General features: G+C 41.1%; 1 protein-coding gene across 6 annotated transcripts in view; it reads left to right on the top strand.

Annotated features, from left to right (window-relative positions):
- Window positions 1-27,682, top strand: part of ERC2 (ELKS/RAB6-interacting/CAST family member 2) — a 971,230-nt gene that overhangs the window by 726,532 nt on the left and 217,016 nt on the right. For 4 of the 6 annotated variants that reach the window (XM_055383001.2, XM_055382999.2, XM_055383004.2 and 1 more), the window contains one exon: window positions 16,382-16,550. In XM_055383001.2, the coding sequence (XP_055238976.2) occupies window positions 16,382-16,550 (169 nt within the window). The remainder of the gene's footprint in view (window positions 1-16,381; window positions 16,551-27,682) is intronic. The other 2 variants (XM_055383002.2, XM_055383000.2) reach the window with 1 other exon arrangement.

The raw sequence follows: 27,682 nt of genomic DNA, 5'->3' as shown, positions 1-27,682 counted from the left end.
ACTTATATCCTAAAGATACCATATTGGAAACAGACATTGGCAAAGGGACGGTCACTCAGTACAAACAATTTGGGTTCAACATGGCATTTATAAGGCAGCCAGCTTGGAAGTGCCAAACACTTTTCACAAGGAAAGCCCTTACCTATGCAGAACAGAAGAGGATGTTCCTCACACATACCCTGATAGTAACATGCAGCAATCACGTGAATGTTTTCCAGACCGTGGAAGTCATGGACCAATCATAGGAAAAAATATTTTTTTGCCAACAACTTATGCTTGCTAACCTAATTAAGCTATTAAATAAGACTATTCAAGTGTTAACTATTATCATCATCATTTGAGAAAGGGTCATTTTAATTCCAAACATTAGAAAGGACATTACTGAATGTCACAAAAAGCTGCTGTTCCCCAGAAAACAACTTACACATATGTTCCTACATCCTCATGTGTGCATGCGGGCATGCGTGAAAACGTCAGCACTGGCCAAACCAGTCTTTCCGTTGGCACTTAAGGCATTCTTTATTTGACCACATTTCTTCCTTGGTTGTGGTATTCTAGCATCCTTGAAAGTTATGCAACTAGGAACAGACATAAGTAAGCAAAAGAGAATTTTAATTGACTGAATCATCTCAACTCTCAATCAGACACTTACCCCATCTGGAAGCCACTCTTTTGCTTCCAGAGCCCTTCCATTCCTACCCTCCCTTCATACTCAGCTGTCACCCTTATCCTCTGTGAAGCCTGCCCCCATCATCCCGGACCAAAGGGACATTTCTTCCTTCCTGCAACCAAGAATTTTAGTGAAAGGGCCAAGTTTAGTCTTTAACATCACAGACTTGGATACAAATTCCAGTTCTACTTTTAAAAGCAATCGGACCTTGGACAACATACTTAAATATTACAGTCTCAGTTTACTCAACTTTACAAGGGGTGTAATAAAACTTTCTCTTGGAAGGCTATTTTGAGCAGACTAAATGAAACAACGTACTTTACTTATGCCTTGCTTATACATATAGTAATCAAAATAATAATTATTAACAATTTCTTATCCTATATCTTAACAATGAAGATGTTAATAAACTATTATTTATATTTTATTTTATTATTTAAGTCTTTATATGCTTTTTCTTTCTTTACCAGATCAGTTTGCAAGCCTTATCCATTGCTGATCCTTCATAACACGTAGCATCGTATTCTGTCCATAGTAAATTCTCTTTGAAAATGGTAGAAATTAAGACACTGGTTAACAACATTAGACTGCTCTTTAAAGCCACCACCTATAGGTATGCAGTCATCCTTAAAGATACCTTTTCATTATGCCCCTCTTCAATGGGATCTTGAATCCCTTTGTGTCCGGAGTTGGCTCCTGCTGGTGGGTTCGTGGTCTCACCGACTTCAAGAATGAAGTCGTAGACCTTCGCAGTGAGTGTTACAGCTCTTAAAGATGGCACTGACCCAAAGAGTGGGCAGTAGCAAGGTTTATTGTGAAGAGTGAAGGGACAAAGCTTCCACAGCGTGGAAGGGGACCCAAGTGGGTTGCCGCTGCTGGCTGGGGTGGCCAGATTTTGTTCCCTTATTGTCCCCTCCCATGTTCTGTTTCTGTCCTATCAGAGTGCCCGTTTTTCAATCCTCCCTGCAATTGGCTACTTTTGGAATCCTGCTGATTGGTGTGTTTCACAGAGCACTGATTGGTGCGTTTTATAGAGTGCTGATTGGTGCATTTTACAGAGCACTGATTGGTGCATTTTACAATCCTCTTGTGAGACAGAAAAGTTCCTGATTGGTGCGTTTTACAATCCTCTTGTCAGAAAAGTTCCCCAAGTCCCCACTCAACCCAGGAAGTCCAGCTGGCCTCACCTCTCACCTTAAGGGTTCTCCAGCCCCATTCTTCCTTGACCCCTGCCTTATGTCCCATGCCTTGAAGTTCAAATCTAAGCAGGGGTGCTTTGTTGTTGGTCAATGGAGCTGGGAAGCCTCAAGGTTGTCCAGGGAGATAGATGGTCTGATCTCAGCATTCAACAGATCAGTATTGCAGGGAGTGGTAATCAGTGTCAGGTTGGAGTCTGGTCACCAGGATGTTTTCTCACTAAGTGGTTTTCCAGGCCTGGGGGCCTCTTTTACGGGACTGAGTTCTGTCACTTCTCTGGGTTCCTAGGCCTCCTTCCCCCACCTCCAATTTGTGCAAAAGGCCTTCTGCAGACTGGGTTAATTACCTCTAGTGGTCAGTCTTGGGTGTATGTTGAATATTGTGGAGAGGGAATTACCTCAACCTTTTACATCTCTGAGGATATAAAATTATAAAGATTTAAAATGATCTATGGGCATGTATTGTAAGCAAACAAAGAAACCAATAAAACTGCTTGTATTTTGGAAGACTATTAGGTTGAACCATACGAAATTTCTGATATTCAATTGTTTCTGACACATAAAAAAGTGAAGAACTTCGTATTATTCGGCCTAGTAGCTATGACTATGAGGTTTCATGTTTCTGTTTATTTGTTTATTTTGAGCTTCTGATTGCAACTGGATTATACTAGGCATTCGGGATGAAGAGGATGGGCTGGGAGGGAGCTTTTGAATTGATTATCTTAGTATTTGATACATGCAGAGGGAAATGCCACGTGGATTCTTTGCCCAGCATTTGAATTGGAAAACAGGATTCAGGGATATCTTCTTTGCACGGTATTGCTGATGATCCAGCATTTGCTCATGATGGTAATAGAAGGGTGTTTCTTTGTGTCTGGTGGCATCATCACAGGGTCAGTCTGTCTCATGACTGTGGACAATCTCTGGGTTCTGCTGTGTTAGCAATCTCTGAGTTCTGCTGTTAGAGAAGCAGGGATGGTTTCTGTCTTGCTTGTCCCCATTCATCCCTGGTACGTGGTACACAGTGGTCACTCAGTAAATATGTGGTGAATGAGTTGGAGGAATTGATGAACTGACTCTGACCACCTGGATGGTTTATTTTTGCTTATGTGGCCAGTAAATAGCCACCCTAGAGGAACACATTCAGTTTAGCTGCTTCAGGTTGGACTTCATAATTTCATTATCTGAAATGTTCCTGTTTCCAGTAATCGCTCCTCCCAGGGTGGAAATTTCACTTCTATGAGCCACAAGGCCACCCATCCTGTAAATATGAGACTGCTTTCTATACCATTGTTTCTTGGGCTGGCTCCCTTGCGATTCTTTCCAGATGTGGAGTTCCTCCAGGTAGTTTACCAGACCCTTTCCTTCTGCAGCTGCTGTCTGGTTTCAGGTTCCTTCAAACTCTGGGAAGGAGCACGCCAGTAGCATCCCACAAATTGTGTTCATGAGTCCAGAAATTTCAGGTAACTAACAAATATAACTTTTTATAATTTAGGAATACATAAGCTGAGTGTTGGAGCTCTTTGTTTGGCCTGTCTTTTGAACTGTTGCTTAGCAGTGCAGGGCTTCAGGTGTATGTATGTAGACGCATAGTTCTATACTTCTGTAACTTGGCTCTGAAATTAATTTGTGGTCATTGAATACGCTCTTGTGCCTCCTCTTCATTTGAAGGCTGTGATACATTGGTGAAACTTTGCAAAGGCAATGGCCACATGTATTTGCTTTCTGTTCTGTTGACACAATCAACAAGATCATGATTAGTGAGTGTGCATTAGATAGGCTTAGTGTGTTTTCCTAGTGGCATTTTAACCATTTCTTCCCAGCACAGAACTATTATAAATTTTGTCTCATTTCTTTTCCTTACGGTGTAGAATAAAGTATTTCTAATCTCACTCATTTGGACTTTCAGTTATTTCCAGAAAAGCAATTTCCCTTAGTTTTCAGGTATGAAGCCCCCTTTGGTTTGACAATCTATTTTATTCTGGGTGTTCTCTTAGCAAATGTATGGCAAGTACAGAAATGCTGAGACTGTCATTCATTTGGAAGAAACTCTGTGTCCATTAAATGACCTCTTTAAAAAAAAAACAGGCACCTAAAACTTCCCTGTCACCTCTTAACTGACTTCTTAGCAGTCCCAATCCTGTATTAAATGATAATTTGATAACTAATTATTTGAAACTAGACTTTAGTCAAAGAATGAAAAATGTCAGCAGAATGGGGATTCGAATATGAAATGTCCTAGCTCCCCCTGAATCATGGATCTCTCTCCCATGTGTAATGTTTATTTTTTTAAATAAGCATTCTTTCTGTTACCTTTTCTGAATATAGATTATTAGAGATGTAACTACAGAAAAAAATTGAAAAGGGCAATATTTATTGCAATGGCCACAAGATGGCAGACCTAAGATCTAGACTTCACAAAGTAATGTAGACATTTACATGAAGAATTGCATCTTTGAGCATCTTTGAGGATGCCTTAAAAGCCATCAGTTTCCTTCACCCTCCCAAAATGTCTCCTCTAGGTTGTCTTGAATTGCTGTCCAGCTCTGTGGCAGGCACAACAAGGGAGAACAGCTTTGATTAACATTGAATCAACAGCTTTGATAAACAGATGGGAATCTGTTTAGCCCCTCTCCCAGAAGGGATCAGACCTTCCTGCCCCTCGCAGAAACCTGCCCTTTGCCTGGCTACCACCATCACCTGTAGCACACACAGACATGCCACCCTGTGTTTCCTTCTTTGCAGAAGCACAACTGCCTTTTCCCTTCTCATGAATTAAAACTCTCTCAAAGGAGCTGCCTCCAATAAACTCACTTTTATGTTTTTCTCTCTACAAAGATCCACTCCAGGCTGGGTGCAGTGGCTCATGCCTGTAATCTCAGCACTTTGGGAGGCCGATCACCTGAGGTGGGCGGATCACCTGAGGTCAGGAGTTCGAGACCAGCCTGGACAACATGGTGAAACCCCGTCTCTACTAAAACTACAAAAATTAACTGGGCATGGTGGTGCATGCCTGTAATCTTAGCTACTCTGGAGGCTGAGGCAGGAGAATCGCTTGAACCCGGGAGGCGGAAGATGCAGTGAGCCGAGATGATGCCACTGCACTCCAGCCTGGGTGACAGAGCAAGACTTCATTTAAAAAAAAAAAAATCCACTCCACAGAACCTTAATTCAATTTTATTTGAATGTTGCGCTAACAGAATTCCAGAATGTGCCCCCTTCTGCACGTATTCTTCTCACAGCAATGGCATGACGATCTGTTTTGTTTTGTATTACAATTTAGCCTGTGGGAATGTTCTATTCCATGTAAACATAAACAATGGAAGGTTTGATTTAACACAAAATATTCAAATTAAGAAGGGAAATATGTAGTTCAAGATGTAGGCGGACAATTTGCTGCTCTGTGCAAAGACTGAGAAATAAATATTAGCAGCGTTAAATATACAATAGATGGGAAATTAAAACATATTGTTTTTAGAGAGATTTACATATATACACACACATAACCTCACTTCACCAATAAGAAAAAAATAATTGATTGGATGCTATGGGGGCTAAGCCTTGATGTCAGTGACCTATTTTCTGGTAGTTACTCATTTCCAACCAAAAAGTTAATGCAATGCGACAGTCTCTTGACAGTAACTGATCACCCATGGACAATAGGTTTAGTTTAGGCAGATACTGGACAAAGCTCTGTCCTGCAGTAAAGTCCAGATGTATTTGGTTTTCTCATTATCACTCATCTATAACCTGCCAGAGATTCTGGTTAGGTGTATTTCACATAGAAAGCTACCTTGGCAGAATTGAATGGTCAACAGAGAGGCTTTCTTATTACTGAACGGGAATAACAAGAATGACCAAGCACCATCATCTAACATTACCACTAACAGAGGGTATTGCAGTGTGTCATGGAAGTCCCTTCATTTTACTCACCCTCCCTGCTTCCTAGATTTACCAATTTTTTAAAATATTTTTTTCAATGGAAGAATCTTTTATTTTGAGTTTGTTTGATTTTGCACTTGACTTTGACTTTTTAAAAGTCGCCTTTCAGAACACATTTCCATTTCTCAGTTTCTTAAACTATGTGACATCATGTCTTGCCTATTTCCCACGTGGCCTTTCCTATCAATTTGGATGGAATGATGTTGGACAGTTATAGACCAAGTCAAGCCTGGCTTGTCTGGGATGCAACTCTTCTGTGGTCAACAGACTCCTCTCCAAAGTCTGTTTTCTTCTTTATGTCTGTTTATGGAGCAGATGTCAACTCATGAAAGTCAAATGTGCAGCTTAACAGAAACCGATTTTAAAGGCCTCTCTGAAAGTTTGTCTTGAAAGTAAGAGACCAGTGAGCATGTTTAGATATATTCACTATAAAGGGGAGCTCATAGAAAGTAATGCAAAACCTTTGAATCTTTAACTTTGGTGGGGTCTGTGTCATTTAATAAGTAAATGCTAGCATTTCTTGTGTGGTCATCTCAGGCACTGAACAAAATCTTTACATGCGTGATCCCTTAATTCTCACGATGATCCTGTTACCGGTAGAGGGTCTTGACTGCAAGTTGTCCAGGTTCTTGGAGTTTTGAACAACAAATTGGGCAAAACACAAAGCAAAGTAAGGAAAGAATAAAGCAACAAAAGAATGAAAGCAGGGATTTATTGAAAATGAAAGTACACTCCACAGGGTGGGAGCAGGCCCAAGCAGTGGCTACAGGGCCTGGATACAGAATCTTCTCAGGTTCAAATACCTCCTAGAGGTTTCCCATTGACCACTTGGTGCTCACCTCATGTAAATGAAGCGGTGGCCCGCAATCGGTCTGAAAGCAACCAATCAGAGCCTGGAGTGAAGTTACAAAGGTCACATTCCTGTGCAAACATCTGATTGGTTGCAACCAATCAGAGGCTAAGGTGAAGTTACAAAGTTGCACTTCTTTTTGTTTGTTTTGCTTTTTGTTTTTGTTTTTGTTTTTGTTTTTGTTTTTGAGATGGAGTTTCCTTCTTGTTGCCCAGGCTGGAGTGCAGTGGTGCGATCTCAACCTCCTCTCACTGCAACCTCCCCCTGCTGGGTTCAAGTGATTCTCCTGTGTCAGCCTCCTGAGTAGCTGAGATTACAGGTGTCCGCTACCACGCCCAGCTAATTTTTTGTATTTTTAGTAGAGATGGGGTTTCACCATGTTGGCCAGGTTGGTCTCGAACTCCTGACCTCAGTTGATACACCCACCTCGGCCTCCCAAAGTGCTGGGATTACAGGCGTGATCCACCATGCCTGGCCACAAAGTTGCACTTCTGTGCAAACGAAGACTGGGCTGGCAATCAGTCTGATTGGTTGCAGACAGCCAACTTCCCATCTGCCATGCAGAAAAGGTGGGAGTTTGCAAACGGAGTAACCTTTGGCCCTTTTGTTACTTAGGCATGGAAAATTAGGGTTTTCCTTTTAATTTAGTTCTAAGAAGTTGGAGTGAAATGGCCTTCGGTTCCCTGCCTCCACCATATTCTCCTGCCTCAATCCAAGAGAGAGTTATGATTGTCCATCTTAGGTTATTTATGAGGAACTTGAAGTTTCAGAGACAGTGAGTAACTTACCCAGGGCCACAGTCAAAAGGTTATCCCTGAGATTCAAACTCAGGTACATTTGCTTCCAAAGCCCCAGCACTAAATAAAGATCAGTACCTCCTTCTCTTAAAAACTTGAGTAATATTTCATTTGTGTGGGTATGTTTTTTAAAAAATCATAATAGGCTAAAGTGCTCAAAAGAAATATTTTCTTTTTTTCTTGTTTCTTTTTTTTTTTTTTTTTGGTGGATCAGGCACATAGTAATGAGCAATGCCTCACACATGTCCACTGCCAAGACCTGGGACAATGGTCCTTCCCATCCTTCATTGCCTTTTTATCAATTCTCTAGAAGGACAGGATTCAAGAGAAACATTTAGAATAGGGGGAATAGCTCTTCCTGGCACTCCTCCTCTGGCCTTGGACCTTTTCTATGTGGGCAAATCAGTTGGCTTCAGACTTACTGATTTGTAGCAGGATGCCAAATGATGCTGGCATCATTTGTAGCAGGATGCCAAATGATGCTAGCATTTGCCCTCTTAGTGCCCTGAAGCACATGACACTGGCACTTGAGAGTGTTCTGGTCCAGTTGGAGAAACTGGAGGAACCACCGGATGGGCCAGCCACCTCCCTGGCTCATGCACTGAGCAAGGAACAGGGTAGAAGCTGGTGCTTAGAGTAAAGAACTTCCACAAGACTCCATGGCCCCCGTGTTAGGAAATTCCAGTCATGTGCTATTAGGTTTCAAAGACAGAATTCTCCGTAATTGGAGTAAACTATTTTTTTGAGGTCAGTTTTAGGTGGGCAACAGGGAGCAAACCACATTAAGAAGTCTGGGCTGCCAAAGCCCGGCCTTTACGAATCTGGTCTGTTCTTTGTCCTTGCTGAAACTCATGCTTGTTCAAATATATCTCACCCTGTGGGCCCCACCTCACGTGAGCTGCTTTGCTTTCTGCGTGGCCCCTTCTGCATATATCATACATCATTCTGCTGGTGGGTAGGGTTGATATTAATTGATGTCAAAGAACTTTTCTTTCTCAAGATGCCATTTGAAAATACAGCTTTTAAAATTTAGGCAAATGAACATGTATCTCCAGGGTTGATCGTAGCAAACCTCCACCCAACCCTCACCCCAAGGGTGAGAGAGAGGCTGTTTTGAATAGGATCTTTCGTCACCATCTGTCTGAAGTCACCTCCTACTGAACTTACAGTTGAATATTCAGGGTCATGAGGGAAAGAAAATAGTAATTAGCTGAGAAAAGTTGATTGAGCGGACTTTTTCCCCCCACAATATGATTAGAACATGACTGCCTGGGCTAAGCACCATACATAATGTAGGCTTTCTCTTATATGTCATTATCCAAACATTTCTTAATGGAATGCATTTTTTAAGCATCTGCTTTTGTAATTGAATGCATTCCTAAAGATGGGTCAGCTAACTAAAACAAGAACCCACAAGAAACAATGTGTTAATGCTTCTTCCCAAATCCAATTTATAATAGTTCCTAATTGGCCTGCCTCATTTGCAACTCCTGAAATTAATTTTAGATCCTCTTTCAGAGCTCAAATCATCATTAATAGAACGACAGCAATGGGGAGTGAAGTAGAAATGTTTACAAAGCTCCCTTTTAAATGGACTGTGATAAGTGAGGTAGCCATGTATTACCATCAGAGGATCCTGGAACTCTCTTTGTGAGGGCTAGCCACAGGCGACACTCAAAAGAAGGCATTTATCTTGGCAGGAGATGCCCTTCAGCCCTGTTTTGTTTTATTCCATGGAAGGTTTTGTTTTTTTTTTTTTTCAGGGTGGCTAAAACCATTTTTTTTTGGTGTTTTATTAGCTGTATCTTGACTACCTCCTACACACTGAATGACAGTTTAGGGTTATTAAATGTGTTCTTGCACATATTTTTATCCATTGTTAATCCTGACTAAATGTATGACAGGGCACAGAATTTCCCCCTTTTTTCCTCTATTGTTGCCCATATTTGTTAAAGAAATTATTCCCCTTGACATTTGTTTAGCCTGCACGTTGATAAAATGCTGTCTATGATACACTTTCTTAGCTTGGCATTCAGCAGACTTTTATAGATTTATTTCTCTTCATATTATCTTATCTTCCTTCCTAGTATATGTGGGCTTCCTTTCCATATTTTAAGCTACATTTTGGGGCATAGACAGATCACCTTAGTAATTGGTACTTGAGGATGGCAATGTTCTCAAGATAATTTTGCAAGCCTTTGGTATATACTTAAACCTACTAACTGTCTAAGAATGGGCATATATGTACTTTTTGTGTCGTCTGTAAAAAGGCAAAAGGGATAGATTGAACCTGATTTCAGGCTTATGGAACTCTCTTCAGGTTGATGGGACAGTAATAATTTCTGAAGCAATGTAAATCTGGTCTTGATTCTAGAAGGTAATGCTTTCATTGGGGAAAATAATGATTTTTCTGTTTCCAGTTTATATCCAAGTGTCTTGTCACTGGTATACTCTTTAAACTTGAGCCTTTAAAAAAAAATGGTGCATCAGAACTGGTGGTATTTTAGTTTTTCCAGTTTTTCAGTGGCTGGACCAAAATTTGCCGTGAGAAAAAAAAAAGCAAGGATATTTAATGTAAGCTTTCTAATCTATTTCAATGTGATTTTCTTGGTAGGTGCTTTCTGCCAATGTATCAGTAAATTGGCTCATGGGAACTGTGAAAGTGTAGAATCTGACGTAGGGATAGCAAAATGAAATTCGTTTTTATAAAATTATATTCAGTATACCCATCCTCAAAACAAATCTGACCTTTAAGGCAGGGATAATGAAAACCCATAACTATACATAATTAGCTCACAGTGATTTAAATTACAGGTTGAGTATCCCTCATCTGAAATGCTTGGGACCAGAAGTATTTCAGATTTCATATTTTTTTCAGATTTTGGAATATTTGTATTACACTTACCAACTGAGTGTCTCAAATCCAAAAATCCAGAACGCTGCAATGAGCATTGTCTTTGAATGTCCTGTTGGTGCTCAAAGCATCTAGGATTTTGGAGTACTTTGGATTTGGGTTTTTTGGATTTGGGATGTTCAACCTGTCTTAGCTAAATTCTATTAGCTTAAGAAAGAGTTATTTTAACTCATTTTTGAAAACTTCTTGCTTCAAAAACCAAATTCAATGGCTCTGTTAGCCTGGAATTAAGATTTAGTTTAATTCTAGGCCTGCCAAATCTGTACAAATAGGTAATAGCCAGATAAGCCTTAACATATTCAGAATACCTTGCCAAATATCCTGAAGTATGAAATGTTCTTATTTCTCTAGTTTTATATACCTTTTTATCTTCTACTAATGACCCTTTGATTTAAATGGACTAGAATTATTGAATGTAGATCTCAATCAAGGTATTTTTGGGGAAAATATCATTAGTTTATGGCCAGTATTTAAATGAGGGTTTCAAAATATAGATAATCTTAGTTACACTAATTTTATTTAGAGTTCTATGATTATATAATGCCAATATCTATAAAAATAGATTTGTTAGCCAAAAGCAAAACAAAATAAAAATACAATAAAGAGAAGGTTACAAACAGCAAAATAGATTATTTTATATGAATATTAATTTAAGGTTGGTGAGTGGCTTTAAATGTAATTTTATTAAAAAGATTTTAAATGTACTTTGAGATTTGATAATTAAGGCTAATTTGACTTGGAACTGTATTTAATGACATTTATAGAGAATTAGAAATTGATATATGTTTTTCTCTGACAGTAAAGTGAGAATTAGAAATTAATTCATTGGGATTTTTATGGTATTATGAGAGGATAAATAAGTGTTAAAGCTTAAAAGCCTAAATTTTAGAATCATACACAAAAACAAGCAATGGGGAAAGGATTCCCTATTTAATAAATGGTGCTGGGAAGCCTGGCTAGCCACATGCAGAAAACTGAAACTGGACCCATTCCTTACACCTTGTACAAAAATTAATTCAAGATGGATTAAACACTGAAATGTAAGACCTAAAACCATAAAAACTCTAGAAGAAAACCTAGGCAATACCATTAAGGACATAGGCATGAGCAAAGCCTTCATAACGAAAACACCAAAAGCAATGGCAACAAAAGCCAAAATTGACAAATGGGATCTAATTAAACTAAAGAGCTTTTGCACAGCAAAAGAAACTATTATCAGAGTGAACAGGCAACCTACAGAATGGGAGAAAATTTTTGCAATCTACCCACCTGACAAAGGACTAATATCCAGATTCTACAAAGAACTTAAACAAATTTAGAAGAAAAAAAACAACCCCAACAAAAAGTGGGCAAAGGATATGAACAGACACTTCTCAAAAGAAGACATTTATGCAGCCAACAAACATATTCAAAAAAGCTCATCATCACTGGTCATCAGAGAAATGCAAATCAAAACCACAATGACGTACTATCTCACACCAGTTAGAATGGCGATCATTAAAAAGTCAGGAAACAACAGATGCTGGAGAGGATGTGGAGAAATAGGAAGGCTTTTACACTGTTGGTGGGAGTGTAAATTAGTTCAACCATTGTGGAAGATGGTGTGGCGATTCCTCAAGGATCTAGAACCAGAAATACCATTTGACCCAGCAATCCCATTACTGGGTATATACCCAAAGGATTATAAATAATTCTACAATAAAGACACATGCACATGTATGTTTATTGCGGCACTATTCACAATAGCAAAGACTTGGGACCAGCCCAAATGCCCATCAATGATAGACTGGTTAAAGAAAATGTGGCACATATACACCATGGAATAGTACGCAGCCATAAAAAAGATGAGCTCATGTCCTTTGCAGGGACATGGATGAAGCTGGAAACCATCATTCTCAGCAAACTAACACAAGAACAGAAAACCAAACACCGCATGTTCTCACTCATAAGTGGGAGTTGAACAATGAGAACACATGGACACAGGGAGGGGAACATCACACAATGGGGCCTGTCGGGGGTTGGTGGGCTAGTGGAGGGAGAGCATTAGGGAAATACCTAATGTAGATGATGGGTTAATGGGTGCAGCAAACCACCATGGCATGTATATATCTATGTAACAAACCTGCACATTCTGCACATGTGCACCAGAACTTAAAATAATTTTAAAAAATGATTGTTTTTTGGTTGATGATGACTTTTGACAGTGATTGAAGCTATATAATCTCAAATTTTGACATAGAAAAGGAAAATGGGTTAAAGCAGGCTGAAAGTAGACACAGGGAGTCTGGTTCGGAGACTACTACAGTTTTCCAAGTGGTAGATGATGTAGATTGTATCAGACATTGTGTGTGTGTGAAAATATGTGTGTGTGCCTATCTGTACATAAAGAATGGAAGGACAGACAGAACATATTACAGATAGCCTGGGTGGGAAAATGAGCAAATTACATACCTGCTAAGATTTTGAACCATGTACCTAATGTTTACTTGATGACCGAAAGCTTAACTTACAAGTTTTAAATGTTTACTCTTAGGATATTTTCTAAGAATAATGCTTAAAAGTATAAGCAGAAAAAAGTTAAAAAAATGCCTTATTCATACTGTCGCCTTGAAATGGTGATTATTATCATTTTGGTATACTTCCTTCCTGTCCTTGTTTTTTCCTATGAGTATAGCTTTATGTTTTAGGGATTATTTTGGATATACATTTGTATGTCGAGAACTATGAAGGGTCTGAGATCTTCCCTACTGGCATCCTAACAAGTTAGCCTGCCTCAGTTCCATGGATGCAGGCAGATGACAAGAGATTTCTGGGCCAAAGATAAAGGACTTTATTGCTCATGGCACAGAGTGAAGAATTAGTATATTTGTGTCAATTCTCCTTGCTCCAAGTCCCATGGAGGCCAGTCGGATGGACTGGATGAACACATACATGTAGTCATTTGTATTATAGAAGGGCAACCCTGAGATTAGAGAATCTGAATATTTTATAATGGGCCGTAACATGCCTGCCTTTTGCTCTGGAAGGAGACACTATTATATGGGGCAGTAAGCGTGTCTTCCCTTTGATCCAAAAAGAAATACCACCTCTGTCTTTCAAAGCTAGTCACTATACAAACGGCCTTGAAAGTTTGTCAGAAAAGAAAATAGTGCCTGTGCTTGTAAAATGTACAGAAACATGAGAGACTCATAGAGAATTGTTTCTCAACAAACATAAATATTTTCACATCACTAAGGTTTTTTAATCAGCATTTTAAATACCTGCATATGTCTGTAAAGATGCCGTTGTAGAGGTGTAGTCAATTTACCTCCAATCCCCAATTTTCCTAATATCGGTCCTTTAGTTTGTTTTCATTAAAAAAGCTTCACTTAGATATTTCAGTTTGCAACAGAGGGGATAAAATATTGCAGTCACCTTGTGTGTTGTAGCTAAAGTTTGGAATAGCAGATAGCAAATAGGCTCTCCCTGATTTAAAGTCTGTATAGCCTCTTCAGCTTCGCCCTCTGTATAAATATGCACTGGCTGGGAGCCGCAAGCATGTCTATTGTCTCAGCTGTTCTCCAAAGGCAGACAGGCTCTGTGAAGCTGGATATTAATGCTGCTGCCGGTAGTCCAGCCTGCACTGCTTTTCTTCTGGAAAATGGAGATATTTCCTGACATGTTCTGCTGCTCACACATCTGCGTGAGCTTCAAACAGAAGCTCCTACTACCAGGCATTAGTGGGGCCCAGAAAACTCCATATAAATCCCTGCAGTGAAAAGGGGAATAATCTGAGATCCAAATAATGACCACCTTGTCCAAACATCTGGAGAGGGCCTGGTCTGGTGATGGAGATTAAAGAAAGGCAAAACAGGATCATGACCAGGTTTTAGTCCTGGGCCTTGTGTGCGAGGGAAGTTCCCAATGTGGAGGCTTCCTTGGGGCTGTGGGGTCTCCCAAAGTGTCTAGAATGTTTCAGAAGAGACACAAATGGTGGAGATAAGACTTTCCCAGTGGAAAGGAAGATTCAATGAAACACACCCAGGAGAGCTATTTCCTACGCAAAAATCATCCCAGAAAATTCCAGGTTAAAATTTGTGACAGATGTGGTCATAAAATTATACTGTAAAGATTGAAGGAGGCAACTTTAAAACTTTTCGAATAAGCGATGACTGTAGGTTAAGCAGGAAGCAAAGCATTCTAATTTTTTTTAAATGAGAGGAAGAGGTGTCTGGTGATACCTTTAAAAGTCTGTAAAAAGTAAAAAATGAACTTACCTCTTCCTTGAACTAACGTTTTTGAGCACTCGCTATGTGCTAAGGGATCTTCTAGAAGCTTGAGAATTGGTGGTGCACAAGATCGATGAGGTCCCAATTTCATGGAGCGTCAAGTCTAGAAAGCAAATAATAAATAAGATGCTATCAAATGGCAAAGAGTTCTATAAAAAAAATGAAGTAGTGTAATGTGACAGATGACCGACTTGGACATGAGGTGGTCTAGGTCAGTGGTCAGTCACAGACCTGGAAGATAAGAGCTGTGTGAGGCAAAAGCATAGAAAGGCAAAGCCTGTGATGTGAGGGGACAAGGGTAACATTTTTGAGGACTAGCAGAGACCTGGAACGAAATGTGCTGGAGCCTAATGATTGAGGAAGGAGAAGAGGAACAGAGGCCCTCAGAGAGGTTGTCAGGGCTGGTTAGCATAATGTGTTGCAAGCATCAATAAAAGGTCTGGATTTCAAGTCTAAAGAGTGATGCAATGGATCTTTACACAATAGAATGGTGGAATCTGGGCTTATAATGTTTTGAAAGATGACTTTACTCTCTTTACCAGAGAGATCAATGAGTAAGCTTTTGTAGTGGTCCCCAGTGAGTGATGCTGATGGTTCGTTGATGTTTTTATAGTAGTGCATGAGTTTAGATAAGGGGCATACTTTCAAGTAAAACCTACTGAAGTTGTCAGTGGATTGGCTCTGGATAGAGAAAGAAGGAAAGAACTCAGGGATGACTTCTAAGTTCAGGGTTTGCACTACTTAGTGGATGGTAGTGTAATTACTGAAATAAGGAAGGCTGAGGAAGTAATCGTTTTTGGTGGGATGGCAAAGGAGGATCACTAAATGCATTGAAAATAGAACAGGGTTTCCAGTAAATTTCTCTGCCTGCCTTCAAAAGAAAATCTTGCATGAAAAAAGTAATAGGTGAAATTGCTACCCAGTTTTGGGGGGTTTTCTCAGAGTATCTAGAAGCTTACTTGGTGCTATAGTTTGAATGTATCCCCCAAAAGTTCATATGATGGAAACTTAATTACCAATATAACAGTATTAAAAGGCAGGGGCATTAAGGGGTGCTTAGATCATGAGGATCATGAGGGTAGAGCCCTCACAAATGGACTAATTATCTTGTCTCAGGAGTGAATTAGTTCTTGAGAGAGCAGGTTGTTATAAAAGCAAGCTTTGCTTGATCTTGTGGTCTCTTTCACACTTGCTCACTTGTCCTTCTACTTTGGTCTCTTTCACACTTGCTCACTTGTCCTTCTACTTTTCTTGCCATGTTAGTACAAAAGCCCTTGCTGGAAGCTACCACCATGCCCTTAAACTTCCCAATCTCCAGAATCATGAGCCAAATAAACATCTTTTCTTTATAAATTATGCAGTCTCAGACATTACTTTGTAACAACAGAAAACAGACTAAGACTCTTGGCAAATTGATGGATGGATAGATGAATATATGTGTGTTTGGTTGGATGGGTGGATAAATGTGTCAACAATGAATGCTCAGATTTGTCCCCTCCCATTTATAACATGTGAAGCCATTAAAAGATTCCTCTCTCAGTGGCTGCAGTGTGCAGTCTCAGGGATTCTGACCCAAACTACTTTGTCCATTCTGAAAGCCAAAGAGCTAGTTTGTTTTAAGTAGTATTCATAATTTCTTTCCATTGAGACAATACTCTGTGGTTCATTTCAACTATAAATGCCAATTGTTTGGGTTTTTTTTTTTATTTTACAAAAATGATCTCAATAATCTTTATTTTACCAGACAGGAAGCACTACTTGCAGCCATCAGTGAAAAAGATGCAAACATTGCCTTGCTGGAATTGTCTGCCTCCAAAAAGAAAAAGACGCAGGAAGAAGTCATGGCCCTCAAGCGGGAAAAAGACCGACTAGTACATCAATTAAAGCAGCAGGTGGGGCCTCCTGCAAGACAGGTGTGTTTTGCTGGGTTTGGGGCTTTGGGGGCTTTCTCTGGATTTTAGCCACTCTTCATTTTCCCATGTCCATCCTGTGGGCTCAAGCTGCTAAAACCAGGTAGGAGTGCAATGGACCCAGTTGTCGCTGCAACACCATTTTACTGCTTTTCTGTGTTTATGTGCATGTGGCTGGGCTTGTGTGGTTTGCAACCAGTGCTGTTTTCCTTTCTTTTGTGTCAGCGTCATCTCCCCAGAAATAGCTCTCAACTTTCTTTCCTCCAGTGGACTTTGTTTGACTTCTGATTAAATTCTAGAAACTTATAATTTAAATTCTGGGCAAAATTCTTTCCTGTTGGACCTGTTACCTTCCGTCTTGCTCATTTTCTGGTCCCTGTAAAGAATTGCCCTCATCCAGGTTTTTAGGTTTCGTTCCCTATTCTTTCAACTTTAGTTCTTTGACTATTTCCTCCAATACCTTTCAGCCAAGGAGCATCTCCCAGGTTCTAGCACTGCCAGACTATGCTTAGAGACCACCCAGCCATTCTTCACTCTATTTTTAAAAAATCACCTGTTTGCCCCGTTATCCTGTGTTTTTGCCCCTCTAGGCCACTGTATTTGTTTTGAGGGACATGGAAGCAGGGGCATAGTTCTAACTTGTGCAGAAAGTTCCTTGCTCTCTGGAAGGTTTTCTGGAAGTGGCTTAAATGGAAATAATTACACCTGAAGTATATTGGAAAATCATCCATGAAATCTTCAGATGATATTTCTCCTCCTCATATTACTTGGTGACTCTTGTAAGCAATGATTAAAGATATTCACTAAGATTCGAGTTCATTATGAAACTCAGTCAGCTCAATGGTTTATGGCCTTGCAGAGTGGCTACCACATTTTACCTAGGGCCTTATGTGGCTCTGAAGCTCTCTAATGGCCACACAGTAACCATGTGGAGTGTGTCCATATTGACTCAGCCCCTGGGGCAGGCTCTCTGCCTGCTAGAGTGATCTGTGCCGAGCACCATGGGCAAGGTGAGTGGAAGGGAAGCCTGAAGGAATAAGTTCCCTCCCCTTACAATGTGACTAACCCTTTTACCCCTCAGGAAGGAAAAGGCATACATTGACCCTGCACCAGAGTTCATTTCTCATGGGGCTGCCTTGTTCAGAGACAGTGAGAGAGACAGAGAATGTGTGTGTGTGAGAGAGAGAGAGAGAGAGAGAATGAGAGAGAGAGAGAGAAAATGAGAGAGAGAGAGAAAGAGAGACAGAGAGACAGACCACTACTGTGTCTGAACACTCTCTCCTCGTAGAGGGAGGGTCCCAGTCACTGCCAGACACTGGGGTCATTCCACAGAGCGGCATGCCTTGCTAACGCTGGCCTCAGGGGTCAGAGATTGCTTACACCTGACCTCTTTGTTTGGAGCTGTGCATCTTTTACACTGGATTTTCCACCTACTTGGCCACAGAAAGTCAAAATGAGCGTCTTTCTTTGCTTTTCCCTAATTCCTTCCCTGCACCCTCCTCTCCTGCACCTAACCATTGTAGCTTTCTCCCACAGGTTTATAGACCTAAGAAACAGCCCTTGAGCTCGAATATACCATGCACTTGTGGTGCTGGCTACAGTCCAGATATTACGGCCAAGTACCACTGGTCCAGCTACGATGCATACATGATCCAAAGGTCTCAGGTCAGTCAGCTGCTAAGGAGACACTTGCCCCTGTCATTGGGGGTGGGGGTGCATAAGAGCTCATCCAACCTTGACCTTCACCTCTTTTGATGATTTCCAGTACTCTATGGCCATAAAAACTGAGATGATAGATGATAGCATTATATCATGATTTGCAGTGTCATTTCATTTATTGTGTATATACCAATGGTTCCAGATTTTGGCCACCTGATAGGGTCAGCTTTTGCAGAATTAGCTTGGTGGAGCTGCAGAGCAAAGGCTGCCAGAAGCCTTATTACCAGGCAGAATGGATAATTTTTCCTTTCTTTCTCTTAGATACTTTGCTCCTCATGTCCCCATCTACTTTTCCCAGTAAGGAATTTTTAAGGCTACCTTTTTTCTCTCCCAGCATCATGAAAATTCACTTCTTGATTCCAGTAAGGATTGAGCATAGTCCTTCAATTTGTTCCTGGGAACCTGCACGAAGCCTTTATTCTTTACGACGAGCTTGGTTTTTGGTGTCATGGGGTACATTTGGGAAACCCCAGCTATGCAGAGTTCAGCTCCTGTATGTTCTAAGGCAGTGTCCAAAGGGCTGTTGTGGAGAAGGATGCAGTGAAGGAAGAGGATGGGCTCCTTGGTGATTTAGGTCTGATATCCTTCCTCACCCCACCCACCAAAGAGCAGGAAAAATCACCTGAATTTCAGTATCCTTATTGCCAATGATAATGACTCTAAGAACAATGATTAATGTGCTATCAAAATAATCCCCTTTTATTGAGCATTTACTCCATGCTAGGTCTTGTATCCAGTGTCCCTCAGAGATGTTGTCCCATAGTACTCACAGCAACCGTGTGAGTGTGTGCAGGATTATCTCCCTTTTCTAGGGAGCATAACTGAGGCTCAGGGTGTGGAATAACCAGTCCAACGACTCACAGCTTGTAAGTGATGGGGTTCAGGCTTTAGATAGTCTACCGGATTCCACACATACCCCATCAGGTTCAGGGAGAAATTCAGAGTGTCAAGCAGAATGGTATTCCCAGAAATTGTGAGGCCTCCTTATCTTCATAAACCTAAAGTAGATGCCAAAAAAACCATTTAAGAATGTTCTCCAGCTGTTCACAAACAGTGGGTTCTGCCTGGAGTCCTTAGGCTTAGGCTATTTGATCACATCAACAACAATTACTAATACTTTTGAGCTCTCATCATGTACTAGGCATGGGTATAAGGGCTTTACATACATGAACTCATCACCTCCCAACAAGACTGAGGGTTTGATACTCTTATAGAGAAGAAGCCAGAGGCCCATAGAGGTTGGGTATCTTGCTCAGCCTCACAGTTGGATATACCATAATGCTTAAGGAGACCCTTTGCCAAATGATCATAAAAGATGACATCCAAAGTTAAGCTGTTTAAGGTGAATCCTGTTTCTAACATTTATTATCTGAGTGATTACAGGCAAGATACTAAACCTTCTTGAACCTCAGTTTCCTCATCTGTACGTTGGGCTAACAATTCAAAGAGTTATTGTGAGGTGAAAGGTAAACCAAGTGCTTTGCATATGCCTGGCACATAATAGGTGCTACATATGTGTAAGCTGCTATTGCAACTACTATTACTATTAATACTACATTATTGCTACTACTACTAATTGACATTATCACTGCCAACCCTCAGAGGTAGTTTAATTTTGATTTCATCATTACTGCTTTGCAAACAGCTGGGCACATGTTGAGAACACATTGTTGAGCTGTGGCAACTGTGGCAGAAAGAGCAGATAGATGTTGACACCTAAGCTTCCTGGTCCTCCTCTCCTAAAGCCAAAGCACTTGTGGAGCAGTGAGCAGACATGTCAGAAACCCTGGACCCCAGGTCCCAGCCTGCACTGAAGAGGCCCATAGCGCCTGTACTTGCGCATGTACTTGGTTTGTATATGCAACACACATAGATATCAGTGAAGGAGGGCAGTCCTGGAAGGGTGAGTCCCAGATCTCAGTTGTCTTGACCTGCATGGCTGACTTGGAAGAGCAGAGCTCTTTCAGGGACCAGGCCAATGAGAGGGGAAGGCCACCCTTCTGGCCTGCTCAGTCTTCTGTGCAGATGTTGAGGCAGACTGGCTCATGAGAGATGCCACCCTCTTCAGACTGCCTTCTTTTTTCAAGACATGGTCTCACTGTCACCCAGGCTAGAGTACAGTGGTATAATCACAGCTCACTTCAGCCACTACCTCCTGAACTCAAGTGATCCTCCCACCTCAGCAGGCATGCCCCACCTTTCCTAGCTCATTTTTTGTATTTTTTTGTAGAAATGGGGTTTCACTACATTGCCTAGGCAGGTCTCAAACTCCTGGGCTCAAGCAGTCTTCCCACCTCGGCCTCCCAAAGTGCTGGGATTACGGGTGCGAGCCACACTGCCTAGCCCAGGTAGCCTTTTGAGCTCAACTTATACAGAAAGTCTCTCCCCTTCCCAGACCACCACAAGTGACTGAGTTATTGCCAGGCACATAGTAGGTGCTCAGTAAATATTTGTTGTATGAATGAATGCATGATTACCACTTTCCAGGCTCTATGCCAAATGCTTTATGGTAGCCTAAGTTTACAAACATCATCTCATTTTTTCCTTATAATCAACCAACTTATTGCCTACCTACTCTGCCAGACTCTCTGCCAGTGCTGGGGAATCATCTATAACAGATATTTTGCCTGGCCCAATAAGGAAAGCATCACCCTTATTTTTGAGTTGATTAAACCAAAGTCCAAGAGACTATATGACTTAATCACCATCAAACCGCTCATATCTGGTGCAGCGTTGGTCCTGGTGCTGCAGGAATGCTAAGACCTTGCTTGTGGCTAGGCTGAACACTGACTCCCTAAAGCAACGTTGTGAGCCATGATCAGCCCCCATACCTCACAGCTGTCATCAGAGAAACCCAGTTCCAGTGGTTCAGCTTGTGACTCCCAACCTGTCCAGGGTGATGGGAATTAATAGGAGTGTGCAGCTTGGTGAGACCAAGTGCTATGTTTGCCACATTGGAATTCAACTTAACGAGTATTCATTGACTGCCTGCTCTAGCATGGAATACATCAGTGACCAAAATACATAAAGACCGCTTCCTTGTGGAGCTTACATTTTTTTTTTTTTTTTTTTTTTTTTTTTTTGCGATACAGTCTCACTGCATTACCCTGGCTGGACTGCAGTGGCGCGATCATAGCTCACTGCAAGCTCCAACTCCTGGGCTCTAGCGATACTCCCACCTCAGCCTCCCCAGTAGCTGGGACTACAGGTGTGCACAACCATGCCTAGCTTGTTTTATTATTATTTTTTAGAAGAGACAAGGTCTCGCTAGGTTGCCCAGGCTGGTCTTGAACTCCGAGACTCAAGCAATCCTCCCATCTTGGCCTCCCAAATTGTGGGGATTGTTAGGCATGAGCCACCACACCCAGACAGGCTTACTTTTTAATAGGGGGAGAAAGGCAATAAACAACGGACGTAATACATAAATTGTATGGTAGAAAAGAAGAAAAATACAGACTAGTATAAGGCAAAACAGGAGTTCCAGGGTAGGATCAGGGATCTGGTGACAATTTAAAATAGGGTAGACAGGATGGGTGTCATTGGGAAGTAGACATTGGAGCAAGGACTTGAAGGTGGTGAGGGAATGAGCCATTTAGATGTCTAGGGGAAGGATTTTCCAGCAGAGGGAATGAAGCAGAAGTGTACGTGTGTGTTTGGGGGATAGCAAGGAGGCCAATATGGCTGGTGTAGAGTGAGCAAGGAGGCAAGGAAGTGAGTTGTCAGAGTGGGAATGGGTGGAATAGACTGTATGACTCCTCTGCAGGATCTGCTAAGAGTGGTGTATTCTGAGGCAGAACTTCTGTGCAGTTAGGAAGCAGAATACACTAGCTCTGCAGCCTCAGAACAGGGAGGGCTCCCCTCATCACTACTATGGACTGGCCTGTTTAAGGCTACCCTAGTGAGCTCACTCTCCACATCCCCTAGCTCCAGCCTCCATGGAGTCTCAAGGTGCTTGGCTTGCCTTTTTAGGAAACACTGCTGCTTCCGTTGGAGCCACAAAAGAGAACTCATGCCAGAATTTGCCTGTCACACCTGACGAGATTTTTAAGTAGTGTGGAAGTAGGGCTGATGACAAAATACCGTCCGTGACTTTCTGGCAGTCTCAACAACACGCCCTCAGAGTACAAGTCTTGACCTTCCTTGCCGTCAAGAGGCATGCAGATAGACAAGAGTAGCCATTACCCTGCTCTTGGCCTGCACTGGGGGTTGCCTGTGCCTAGAAGAAGTACATCTGGCCTCCAGGCCAGGCCAGCTGTTTTCAAACTTCAGTGGGCAGAAACATAATCCTTTCTAAAGATAAATCTCAGGTTACACTCATCACCCTCCAGTCCTTACTGCTGAAAACCCTTCCCAGGCTCCTCTAGGTGTTAGGATAAATACAAACTCAAACCAATGTGCTCTGTATCTTGCATGTACCCTTCCCTTTGCCTGGAATGTTTTTCCCTCTTTTCTTTACCTAGTTAATGCCTACTCATCCATTCAATCTCAGTCTAACATCACTTCTCCAGGGAAGCCTTCTGGGACTTGCTCAATTGGGTCAAATCTGCCAAGTTGACATTTTCGAGCATATGTATTATCCATTTTATAGCACTTGTAACAGATATAATTTTCCATTTGTTTTGTGATGATTTTAACAATAGCTATCTGCCTTGCTAGTTTTTGAGCTCCATAAGGACTGAGAATATGGTAACATGACTTTTTGCTCATCATTGATCTCTAAGAGATAATTGTGTTATCTTTTGCTAACACAATTGCTAGCACATTTGCTGAATGCTAGTAGGCATTCAGCAAATATTTGTTGAATGTATGAATGAATGAATAAATCATGATGCAAGAAAAGAAACATCATTGATCAATCATGATCCTTGTTCTCTGTAGGTAAGACTTAGCCTCATAATTCTCACCCCAATATTCTAGGCAGCCACCACCAGTCTGTAGGGCTTGATAGAGAAGATGAGGCCTGTGTGTCAATTGATGACCACAAAATGGCACCACGCCCTTTCTTGCCACATTGCAAGACACTTTTACAGAGTGACTTTCTCCATGGTTGAACTATTTGGGATGGCAGCAATTTTGGACTTTTATTCCAAATTTTTTTACCTTCTTCTAGTTCCAATCTCCTCCAATTTCTTGGGCTCTTTTTGAGTAAAATGTCACTGAGTTCTCAGAAGTAGCAGAGATTACTTGCTGTTATGAAGGGAATCCGTCTATTTCATCCCTGAAAACTCCTGAGTATCTCATAAATCAATTTGCCTAGAAATATTTTAACTCTTGTTAAACATCTGTCAAGAAAGCTAAAAGTGATATGAAATGAGTTCAGAAATTCCAATTGTGCTTAACAATAAAAGAATCTTTGTGATGCTCTTCAGGTGTTGACATTTGGGTTAGTTCTAGGCTGAGCATGGTATAAAGGTAAAAGAGCAGTACAAATGAACTTTCTGCTACTTGTTGCATTAAAAAAAGATAAAGGATTGATTCTAGTTTGGTAGAGTAGATAGCTAAAACTATCCAACTTTTGTATTCCTTTCACTCCTGTTTCTTTACAGGCACATACCTCTGATACTTTTACTTCACTTCTTTTTAAAAATAATCTTGCTTGCAGATTTGTGCAGTTTTGGGAGAGGGCCTCAATTGGGAATCAGGTAAATTTTGATTTGGTTCTTTTTCTATGGAGGCCAGTTCTAAAAAAATATAAGAAAATTACCACCTTTCCTTTTTTGGTGTCTTGGAGCCAATCTCCCCAACTCTTTTTCTTCACCCTTGAAAAAAGGACTGACATCAAAATAATTAATTCTGAAATCACTGGATTTGCCTGCTACTAAGGGGTTTTTGAAGAAAGCTTAAAACTAAATCTTACCCCGTAAGCCATATTCCCAAATGCTCCCCTGTGTGCTGAAGTAGTGATACACACATCCTTGATGAAAATGCCTTTTTAAAATGAGGGCCAGACATTATTGTTTAGTTAAAATGAGAACCAGCTTATTTCTCAGAACTAGTTAGACTATTTTTGAGATCAGAGATAAATTGTACTTGGTTTTCTTTTCCTTTTCCTACCAGTTCTGGGCATTGCTTTTGGCCACCAGAAAACACATAGGTCAGCTGGAGCAGAAAGGCATTAAGACCAGGAGACTAGTCCACTGGTTCTCTGTGATCCCCCTCCCATGGGGTTTGCAGAAAAGAAAAGTCCCATGTCTAGGTAAACATTCTGGAGGCCATAACAAGTTGCATGTAATGTAATCTATTTAGGTAGAGCCTCTCTGCCCTGTGTTGTCCGAAAATCATAGGACTGTCTACAAGGATTAGTCTACAAGGATTAGTCGCAGATGTGGTAAAAAATGGGAGAAGGCAGAGGCTGCCCTGGAATGTGTTCAGGAGAGCCACCTACAAGGATGGAATCCTAGTCAAAATTGGATCTCAGCAGAGGTAGACCCGTCCTGTCCAGGAAAGTGAGAAGCACCTGAGTGGAGTGTTTAGCGAGACATTTCTTCTCCCCTCTGCTAGAAGCCACGGTTGTGCTTCCCATTTACACTTTCAGTGCTTCATGTGCAGATGACTTTTAATTACCCTTTATGGTTCAGGAGGTTAGCACAGTTAAACAGCAGTAGAGGAACCCCATGCAGTAGGGTTCCCATAGCCTCCTGTTGTGTTTGGATTACCTCCAGAAAAGCTTGATTTGATCCCAGCATTGTAATGCATCACAGACTTGGTCCAGATCAAATTGCTAAAATGCAAATGTATTGGTTTTTACAGCAGACCCACTTTGGGTTAAGCTGTTTGTGTCCCACTGGTAGAATCTAGCCACATCTCTATTTATTTTTGACTTCAGTGCAAAGTGTCTTTACAGTCTATTCTAGAGAACCCCTTTTAATAAAAAAAGAAATACTCAGATCTGGCAGGTTATTCTTATGGAGGTAAAGCCTGAACTGCTCAGTGTTACTGTAAACAATTTCCTCTTAATGTCCAAGCAATTGGGTAAGACACTCATCTGCTCTCTTAGCCTGGAAACATTCTTTATCCTAGGCAGCTGGTGCCTCAACCCCAGTACTCAGGGAATCCACTCAGTTTGCCCTTGCAACAAAAAATAGCACTCAATGAATATGGAGGCAAAGTATTTTCTCTGATTTCATGCATTTTTCAAATCCCTATCAGAAGGGCATCTTCCCAGAGCATCAAGCTGACCTGATGGCCAACTGTGTGAGTCTCTCACCTGAGTGTCTTCCTTGGGTGAAAGCTCTGTTTTAAACATATTTTAGTTCATCTCCCTAAACATGCATGGAGCACTTATGGGCACTCTTTGGCTATAGGAGGTGTTGATTTTGTCCTTAAGCCTTGTAGTTTTATCATCTCTACTACCAGTATGATAGATACTAGCTCATGAAAGATAAAATAGGACAAAGTGCTATTTTTTTTTTGTTGCAGAGATGTTACTGAAGTTCAAAAACCTTTGCCTGCTGGAGGAATCAGAGAATGCTTTCTACATAAGTAGAAATTCCCATGAATTCTGTGATTGGCAATCTGTAGCCCACCTTTTGTGACAAATGCCTATTTAACCATGATACTTTCTCTTAGGGTTTTAAGGATCCCAGTACAAGCATTGCTAGTTTTAGGAGGAGTGGAGAAACTCACTCTTTGCTTTTTAAGTATTAGTTTAGAAAAACTTGAAAAGATCAACTTTACCATTGTGTTCCCTGGCTTTTAGAAATGCATAAAGGGGGAGGTGGCTCTGATTTTTAAATTTCAGAGTGATTTGCCAACTTTGCTTCAGTAACTTGAAGCACCCTACAGCACTGAGCAGTTGGCAGAGCATATCAGAATAACAGGCTTAGCTGAAGGTGACCAAAACAGGGAATAGCATGCAAATGCCAAGAAGATCTCTCACTGTGCTCTCTCTCTCTTTTTATTCAAATTTCACATCTGTGCTCTATTTTTAAACATTTATTCTTTAAGTGATAACGCATGTTTTACCAAGCCTCTTATTGGATTAGACATGTTTGAAATCCCTTCAACTTTAACCTCTTCATTACCGCCTCAGAGAACATTCAGATCCACCACCAAAGTAGAGTGTGTACAGGAGAAACTTCCCAAGATGTTGGCCACCAGGGAGCCATTGTGCTTTGCGGGGAGGAATCCAGCTGTTAGACTGTGTGGATTTTGGGAGTTATTAGACTGACATTGCTTCAGTGAGGCTTAGGAGTGGGTATAATGTGTGCAGAGACCTTGCTTTTCATCATTGTTTTTCTATTCACATTTTAGAATGTGAGGAACCAAGAGTTTTTGAGCTCTTATTGTATACTTGGCATTGGGCTAGGGATTTTAAATATATTATCTCATTTAATCCTCATGACAACCCTAAAAACCAGATGTTAATAATTCTGTTTTACAGATGAGGAAACTTGGGTTCAGGAACTATGCAGAGATGCCACAGCTGGTGAGGGGTGGAACCAGAGCCCAACTGAGTCTCACATTGAAGCTTTTCCATGCTCTTCCCAGGAGCTATCCCTGAATTGGTGCAATACTTCAGTTAGGTCTTAGCCCCTGTAAACTTGAGGCTAAAAAGCAGAATAAAGAAGGCTTTATTCTGTGACCCTGAGCAACCACTCCCCACCCCTCCTGACCCTTCTCGCCTGGCCCCTGCTGGCTCCCGCCATGACCTGAGGCCACCATGTGCAGGCTGGGAAGGGTGACTTATCTCTTCCTGCATCACCAGATATCACCGGTTGCCACTAGGGGAGAAGGCTGCAGGCTCAATCAAGTGTGCTGTCATTTTGGTTTTCTTGCAAGAAATGTTGGCACTTACCTCCTGCAGCCTTTGTGTTTCATTCTCAAGGTATCTGTTGGAAAGCCTTTTTCTCTTTAGTTTTACATTTTCTTTTTCATCATTTAACATATAAAACCAGGTTTTTCCTGGTCCCTTTCTCTCTCTCCCTCCGTTCCTTCCTCTCATCATATAATTAAAAGTCCTTTCAGGCTGTCTTCACCTTATCATTTCAAATACATTGAAAAAAGATCCCACTTCCTGCCCTTGTGTCCTCCTGATGCTGGATTTCGAAATGAAAGAAAAGCCCCTTTTCACTTCCTTTTTGCTTCATACTGCCCCTTGAAAAGCTGTGTTAAAGTGATATTGATTTTGTCATTGATCGCCATTGTGGTGCACACCAGGTCTGTCCTTTCCTGGCTTCAGAACTTCTTCTTTTTCAGCTTCTTCAAATAATAGTATCAGGATTTTTTTTCCTGAAAATTAAGGAAAAGGATTTTTCACCCTCTCCTCTCATGATTACAGGAAGACATTTATCAGACTTGGAATTTAAAATTTCCAGTAGTTTGCCTTTAATCTTTCTCAACTTTATATTCTTTTGGGGAAGATGTCACTTTCTTCTTTTGATTCTCTGCAACACACTAAAAGTTCCAGAATCTCC

The sequence above is a fragment of the Gorilla gorilla genome, chromosome 2 (assembly GCF_029281585.2).
Source record: "Gorilla gorilla gorilla isolate KB3781 chromosome 2, NHGRI_mGorGor1-v2.1_pri, whole genome shotgun sequence".
Classification (NCBI taxonomy): domain Eukaryota; kingdom Metazoa; phylum Chordata; class Mammalia; order Primates; family Hominidae; genus Gorilla; species Gorilla gorilla.
This window is presented reverse-complemented; position numbering and strand designations above follow the sequence as displayed.